The 8,503-nt window shown below is 37.8% G+C and overlaps 1 protein-coding gene across 1 annotated transcript; it reads right to left on the reverse strand.

The window, feature by feature from the left end:
* Positions 1–7,058: 7,058 nt before the first annotated feature.
* LOC145121060 (late embryogenesis abundant protein) lies at positions 7,059–7,954 on the reverse strand. The gene has a single exon (XM_079056845.1). The coding sequence runs from the start codon at positions 7,775–7,777 to the stop codon at positions 7,175–7,177; it is 603 nt and encodes a 200-aa protein (XP_078912971.1). The 5' UTR covers positions 7,778–7,954; the 3' UTR covers positions 7,059–7,174.
* Positions 7,955–8,503: the final 549 nt, after the last annotated feature.

Genomic DNA, 8,503 nt, shown 5'->3' on the forward strand with positions numbered 1-8,503 from the left:
CAACTCTACCCCTCCCCAAGCTTGAATATAAGCATCGTCCCCGATGCTTGGAGAGGGTGGAACAACCTAATCACCGGAAGGTGGTGGGGGATGGTAGTCGGGACGGGTAAGAGTCCAAAATAGTCACAAATGCACACCAATTGGATTTTTAAGCAAAATATGAACGATTAAAGATATGGAAAGAATTTACCAAATCGTTCTTGGAGCCTTGCAATTGTGGTGAGAACCTCCTCTTCATCTTCCCCAAGCTATCCGTGAAATATTTATGGAGCCCGAGATTCATTTTCTAGGTATAAAAACATGTTGCAACACATTTGGAACATTAAAAACTAAAAACTTCAAAGAAACGGAAATGTTTTGAAGGAAAAGACAAAAATACCCCCGGGTTGCCTCCCGGTTAGCCGCCCTTGTTTTAAGTCGTTGGCTCGACTTGGCCCCTTAATATGCTTCGTTCTAAGTATGTGGGCCTCTACAACACATCAACCTTCTCGCCACCTCCTTCAATGGAACATTCAACCTTCCTTTGGCTTTCTTTTTACGCACAAACCAAAAAGGACTTAAACCCTTAATATCGGAGATTGTCCACTCAGTCCTTTTTTGGTATTTGTTCAGCAGGGTTATCAACTCATTCTCTTACTTCTTCGATAGTTTATTTGAGTTGATGACTGGTTGAGTGCTCTCCTTCTTGACATGTATATTCTTTAAAGGGTCCGGTGGAGTTTTTGCTCCCGAATCTTGTGCTTGTTCCACTGGTGGAAGAAATTTGGCTTTGGTAGTAGGTAATTCTACTTCTCTTCCATCAATCTGCATGTGCTTATCATCATTGAACTTCAAAATCTCCAGCACCTCCTCGTTTATACCGCACTCCTTTGCAAGTTCTTTGGCTTTGTCCCTGTCTAATTTTTGTGACAAGACTAACTCCATAAAATCATGGTTAATCGAGTTTAAGCTCTTTTCAGCCAATGGCTGGATCATATTCACAAAATTAACAGATTGAACATCAGAAGGAACCTTTTTTGCTTCATGAACATTGAAGTTGATAACTTCGCCATCAAATTCCATACTTAAAGTTCCGTTGTAGACATCAATTTTTGTTTTAGAAGTTTTAAGGAAAGGTCTACCCAAAAGTATGGAACTTGAACTTGGAGAGTCATCATCTCCCATATCTAAGACATAAAAATCAGTCGGGAAAACACATTCATCAACTTGCACTAACACGTCCTCCAATACACCTTTTGGATGTACCAAAGACCGGTCGGCAAGTTGGATTATCACACCGGTTTTGCTCAATGTTCCTACACCAATTGATTTAAAAATAGAATATGGTAGGACATTTATGGATGCACCTAGATCGAGCATGGCTCGAGGTACATAAAGATTCCCCAATTTTCATGGCACGGTAAAGACACTGGGATCATTGCACTTTGGGGGCATCCTCTTTTGCAAAACCGCGGATACATTTTCCCCAACTTTTACAATTTGGTTTCCTTTCAATTTCTTTTTAGATACACAAAGATCCTTAAGGAACCTTGCATATCTAGGTACCTGCTTGATGGCCTCGAGGAGTGGGATGTTAATGTGAACTTTCTGGAACATTTGCATAATCTCACTCTCCTCCCGTTCTTTCTTTGTGCTGTTTAATCGTTCGGGGAATGGAGCAGGTGTGGCTTTAGGCTCAGTGACGAAGGGCTTCTTTGCAGTTTTTTTATATTGCTTCTTCTCTTCTTTGGTTGCCTCTTCGACCACTATTTCTTCTTCTCTTGATCAACCGACACTTTTGGACCATCGTATCTCTTTCCGCCTCTCAAAGTGATGGCACACACATTGTGCCTTGGATTCTTTTCAGTTTGGGCGGGCAACTTTCCTTGAGATTCTAGTTTGCTTATGGAAGTAGAAAGTTGTGAAACTTGTTGCTCTAAGTTCCTCATGCTTGCTTTTGTTTCTTGTTGGAAAGTTTGTGTACTAGTTTCCAAACTCTTCACTATGTCCTCTAAGGACATATTTGATGAACCCACTTGTTGAGGAGGGTGTTGTGGCTGCCTTGGCTGGAAGTTCTGTGGTGGAAAAAGTGGTCTTTGTTGGTATTGATGTGGTTGACTTGGTTGATAACTTCCATGTTGATATCCTCCCCAACCTTGATTGTTGTTCCATCTTTGATCACCCTGTGGCTGCTCATATCCCTTTTGATTTGACCCAGAAAAGCCTCCCATGGCTTTTGCTTCTTCATAATCCTCATCTTGAAGTTGAGGGCACATGTCGGTTGGGTGCCCCACTTGAGTGCAAATACCACAAGGGCGGGGTGTGGGCTGCACACCCTTGTCTTTAGCTAGCATCATGACCACTTTTGTAAGCTCGGACAATTGAGCTTCAATTTGAGGAGTTTGGACTTCCTTTACACCTCGGGGTGCATCCGTGTACCATTCTTCATCATGACTTGAATGCTTAGAATCTTCAGCCATGTTCTTGATTAAGTTGCGGATTTCGGTTGGAGTTTTGTCGGGTAAAGACCCACCACTGGAGGCATTAAGAAGCCTTTTCTCTATTGGAGTCATGCCTTCAATGAAATATTGGAGAAGTTGATACTCAGTAATTCCATGTTTAGGACAAAGGGCACACAGTTTCTTGAATCTCTCCCAATATGTGTGAAAAACTTCTCTTTTGTGTTGCTTGATTCCAATGATTTCCCTCCGTAGGGCTGAAGCTTTCATCTCCGGGAAGTATTTGTCCAAAAAGAGTCGTGCAAGATCTACCCAAGTAGTAACCGTCCCCGATGGGAGGTCATAGAGCCAATCTTTTGCTGTATCTTGCACCGCAAATGAGAATGCCCTAAGCTTGATTTGGTCCTCCGTGACATTGTGTGGTTTCATGCCAACACACACAACGTGGAACTCTGTGAGAAACTTATGGGGATCCTCGTTTTCTAAGCCTCTAAAGGTTGGGAGGAGGTGGATAAGTCTGGATTTTAGTTTAAGGTTTGTGGCTGCCGGATAGGTGATGCAAATAGGTTGTTGTGTAACCTCTTGTCTCGACCATTGACGAAGGGTTTGTTCGGGTGGTGGATTTGGAGGTGGATTTCCTCCATGGTTATCTCCCATTGTGCGAGTAGTTGTTGAAGTTTCTGTGGGTGTAGTGTTTGGGATGTTATAAGTAGGTGAAGATTGTGGAGTGGTAACTTTGGGTGAGGATGGTTGTGGTGAGAGTCAGAGACTTTCTGTTTCGGATGCAGATACACTTGAGAGGGGTATGTCCTCCCAAATGTTGATCACCGGAGGGTTAGATGATGAAGAAGTCCCGGAGCCCGGTTGCTTCTTACGAAGCTTGGCTTGCTTCCTTAACCTCTTTGCAGTCTTCTCTATCTCTAAGTCAATTGGCAATGTCGTACCTGTTCAAAAAGATCTTGGCATAAACAATTAGTAACACCGCGTCCCCGGCAACGGCACCAATTTGTTAGGCGTGTCAGACCCAACAAATAAAGGGGTACGATATACTCCAAAAGAATCCCACTATATTGCACTAAAAGGTAGTACAATGCAAGCAGGGTCGATCCACATAGACACATGATAACTAGTCTATACCTCTTTGCGCAAGGTACTATGGTCACCAACAGTAAAGAGGGGGGTTTAGAATGAAATAATTAAAACAAATAATTAAAACAAACAATTAAAAACACAAGTAATCAACTAAAAGAGTGAATTAAATTCAGAAATGGTAAGGACTCCAACCTCATGTATGAAAACTTAGCAATGTGATTCCAAGATAACATGATATTTGCTCAATTCTATCTAAGTTGGTACTTGAAAGTGTTAACAAGCTCTAACACTTCTCATTCACCATATTAATTAACCAAAACAAGCTCTTTGATTAACCCTAACCTTACTAACCTAATCTAAACACGCTCTTAGAATTAGATTGAAAGATTGCATTAAGTTTTATGTGAATGTTCTCAATAACACCCAATACTCCTCACAAGCTCGGGAGCGTAAGAGTGTGTGAATAAGATTTACACTAAATTCATTCAATGGAAATCAGTTTAGTGCTTGTTACTTGTTCAATTTCACAAAACAATTACGGATTTTGTAAAAGAGATAACTTGAATGACCTAACCCTAATTCAAATGGCCAATAAGAATCACAATTAGAATCAAACATTCGATTAAATCAAAATCAAATTCACTAGATAGAAATTAAAAACAAACATCAAGTCATATGATTGAAATCACAACTAAGAAGTCAAGACATGAAGTTGGAGAAACTAGGGTTCTAGCCACACATGGCTAGAACAAGATCACAAGAATAAAAGATGGAAATAATGTGCAATTACAACTTACAAATAAGAGAAATAATGTTTCCAAATGATAAATGATCAAATCCTTGCAAAAACCTTCGAAATCCCCTCTCAAAATGTGCTCTGATATGTTGTGTGTGTCTCAAAATGGCCCTCAACCCATAATATGAAAGATAGGAAAAACTGCCAAAAGTTGGTTTTTGGGTCGAACACGGCCCGTGTTAAAATAGGCTAAACTGACACGGCCCGTGTTCAGCAGCCAACACGGCCCGTGTTGATTTGCACTAAACTGACACGGCCCGTGTTCAGCATGGTCAACAGCTCCCATTTTGGTCAACACGGCCTGTGTTGATTTTGCAGTGTAAATCCAACACAGCCCATGTACCCCTCTGACTCCGAATCCAAACTTGATTTTTCCAACTTTTTCGTTCTTCGCCCGATCATCCTGAAATCTTCACCAATGCTTCCCGGCACCTCCCAAAGCGCATTCCAAGCTCCGGTTTACCTGAAAAAGACATGAAAGTGTGCAAATAAGGTTGTTCTAGAGACTAACATGAATATGATGAAATGCAAGAAAAAGGAAGAACAATTATGCTAAATAGATGCATGAAATGGGACTAAAAGGTGTGCAAAAAGGTGCACAAAATGCACCTAACAGCTTCTTTAGCTTACTGCAAGTAAAATTCAACACCATCCTTCAAAGATTTATAAACATCTTTCTCTTTTAGCTTCATCTCATCTGGAACCTCAGGAATAAACATTTCATCATCATCAGAAGAAGAATCACTTTCACTCCTGAACTGTTCTGATTCACAACTTGATGCATTACTTTTGCCTATATTAAATTAATAAAATTATTTAAAATAATCGCACGGTGAACCTTAACTGAATAGATGAATAATAAAACGAAGTGTTGATACGATTCACATATAATTTTCTAAACATAAAACAAGCTTAACAAAGGAAACTCACATAATATTAAACATAGAATAAAATAAATAAATAAATAAAAACCACTTACTACATCAACATGATTATCAGAAAAGATGATATTAACATCTGAAGGAGAAGCTTCCATAGGTAAGGATGAATTATCACCTACAATTTGAAAAACATAACATTTAAACAGCGATGTTATGCAAAAACAACAATATAAATCGATAATTTTGACTTAACAAAAACTTGATGATGTCAATGTCGATTTCAATGCAGAATCCGTAAAAGCTAATTGCAAATCCATACAACCTGAAATCGATGAATGCATTAAGAAAACAAACAGCAATGCATGTTGATTTCAATAAAAGATGATTCTGAATCCACAAAACTTGAAATCGATCACGATTTTAAACTTCAGTTAAATAAAAAACTTTTCTAGATCGAATAAGATAAACAACAAGCATAATCGAAGATTATTAATATCGATTTCAATGAAGAATCATTGAAAGATGATTTCGAATTCATAAAACTTAAAATCGATCAATACTTCAATCAAAAGAAAAAAACTTCGTTAAATCGATTGAATCTAGGTTAAAGACATAAAACAGTACCTTATGAAAACTTGATTACTACGATTTCCATGAAGAACTTCTACTATTACGATTTTAATGAAAAACTTTTACAATGAAAATCTTCTGATCCTCGATAAAGATAATATAAGAAGGAGAAGATATATGTTTTACATAATTAGAGATAACGACCATCAATTAGATTACTATGCAATACCAAAAATACCCTTGGGTGACTAATTAATAGAGTTGGACGTGATTAAATGAGGATAAAGGGTTAAAAAGGGTTCCTTAGTTCCATGGCTTAAAATGGTTCTTTGTTAAACTTTTGCGCGCGCGCATATATATATATATATATATATATATATATATATATATATATATATATATATATATATATATATATATATATATATAAGGTAAAAGTTAGTTTATTATTAAAAGAATATTGACTTGACATTTGAAAGCCTTTCAATTATAGAAAGAAGTTCACCAAGGTGGGATGTAATTTGGACTAGGTGACATTGTAAGTAAATTTGAAAGAACCTCGTCGTAGATGGTCTAAGGTCTAAGGGAACAACTAGTTTACGCATAAGGAGGGAGGGAAGAAGGTATGATTGTAAACTAATTGAATATTAAGCAAAGTATTCTCCATCCATTTTGCCAAAAGTTAGTGTTTGTTTATTTATTTATTAAATGAATGAATATGAATAAGATTTTATATATATTTAATTAAAATGAGCAAATATAAAAAACAGTTCTTTTGTGCATAAATGTTTTGTAATGTGTTCGTTTATGTTTTTTATATTAAATCTACGCTTATTTATGTTCTTTACAGGTTGTATGTACAAATGCTATGCAAGAGTTATCTATTTGGATTGGCGCAAGAAACCTTTTAGGAGGTGGGATTTTTCGAAAATGTTTCCGTATGTTGCCAATGTTTCCAATGTGTGGATTTGTAGTTTTTTACTTTTGTTTAGGTGTTAATTTATGTGTTTATGAACATGTTTGTTTGTTTGTGTTCTTTTACCTTTTGTATGAACGTATATGAACGAACTTATCTTTAGTGAACAAACATGGACATGAATATTTTTTTCGTTTGTACTTTTGTGTTTGTAAGTTCGTAAAATTAAGCTAATGAACACAAACAAAGAACTTTCATGTTCCTTAAATATTTGGTGGAAAAAAAAACACTTGTTCCTGTAAATAAGTTGAAGATGGTGTAAATCTACACATCAAACTATACTGTGTCATCGATTTTGATTTTTAAAATATTATGATAAACATATTTAAATATTAACGAATGAAATGATTGAGGCTCTAAATCTACACATTAAAGTAGGACTCTTTCTTCATGATTTCGGAGAGAAAAAAAAAACTTTATATCAATGTGATTTTGTGCTACAATGGGAGTTTACCACGCTGCCATTGACGGGCAACAGGAGCTCACAGTCCATATGCAGCCAGAACTTGACAGATCCCAACGGGCCAACTCTCCACATCGTCCTCGAACTCCCTTTCAAGAAGAACAACATCAACTTACTTTTACTCAACGATTGCTGTGTCAAATACTGTTCCTCCGGCGGCAACGGAATCGGCGACGACTCCACCACATAATTCAACTCCCTCGTCGCATTCTTCCCAACGTCGAACGGATTCGCCACCAGTCGCGCGATGTTCTGCCCGTGGTAACCGAGTAACAATCTGGTGTCATAGAAGGTCGCATGTGCTTTCTGGTTATGGTTCTCTGCACGGATCAGGATCGTTAATCGTACAGCCATAACACCTGTTCGATCATAGTAAAGATGATCCAGACGAGATGCACGGACGGAGAGGAGCGGCATTTTTGGTCGGATCACAAGGTATCCTGAAAATACAACTATTCCGGCGATGATTACGGAGGTGGCGATGAGTGAGCAGATAACGGCGAAGCACCAGATGAAGGGGTTGGTGCGGCGTTGTCGACCTAGTACCGGTTGCTTTGGCATTGAGACTGGGAGGAGGGGGCTAACTGTAAATATTTGGGCAGCATAGAGGGGTTGGAAATGTAAATGGTGGATATTATGGGGGATTTTAAAGCGATTAAGGTTACGAGAGAGAAAATATAGGAGGTTTGGAGGAGGGGGTGAGCGCAGATCTTTGGGTCTAATTGGTGGGCAACGTTAATGTACGTTACCCTGATTTAAAGCCACCCTTCATTTCATATTATTATTTGCACATAACTTTTGTACCATGTTTCATAGGCTGATAGGCTTTCAAGCCTTCTAAACCTTCTTTATAATAAAGTACAAAAAAACATAATATGCATTTACATGTCACATATTTAACTTAGAAGCAATAGAGATGTTATATTTATATGAAATTTGCAATGATTTTTCAAACCAAAATATGCAATATTTTTTGGGTAATGTGTTTAGTATGTTAAATCGATTACATAATTTATGCGAGCAGTGATAAAGTATATAAATTGGTAAAAAAAAAAATAGTATCAATGCTTAAATAAATATTTGTACATTCTTTTCTCTTTTCCAATTGTCAACTCTCTTAACAAGAATGGGTTTTTCTTTTGAAAACTAATCAAATTGAATTGTCATATTAAATGTTGTTTAGATATATGATTACAAGTTATGTCGTTGCTTACAAACCTAGTGAAGACCCCAAAGGCACCTTCCCAGTGGCGGCCCTGGGGTGGTGCCGGCGGTGCGGTCGCATCA

Source organism: Lactuca virosa, chromosome 6 (genome assembly GCF_052849685.1).
Source record: "Lactuca virosa cultivar CGN04683 chromosome 6, Lactuca_virosa_CGN04683_v6, whole genome shotgun sequence".
In the NCBI taxonomy this organism is placed as follows: domain Eukaryota; kingdom Viridiplantae; phylum Streptophyta; class Magnoliopsida; order Asterales; family Asteraceae; genus Lactuca; species Lactuca virosa.

What these genes read in the sequence shown, in the direction of transcription:
- LOC145121060 (XM_079056845.1), bottom strand. Translation starts at nt 7,777, where the DNA reads ATGCCAAAGCAACCGGTACTAGGTCGACAACGCCGCACCAACCCCTTC.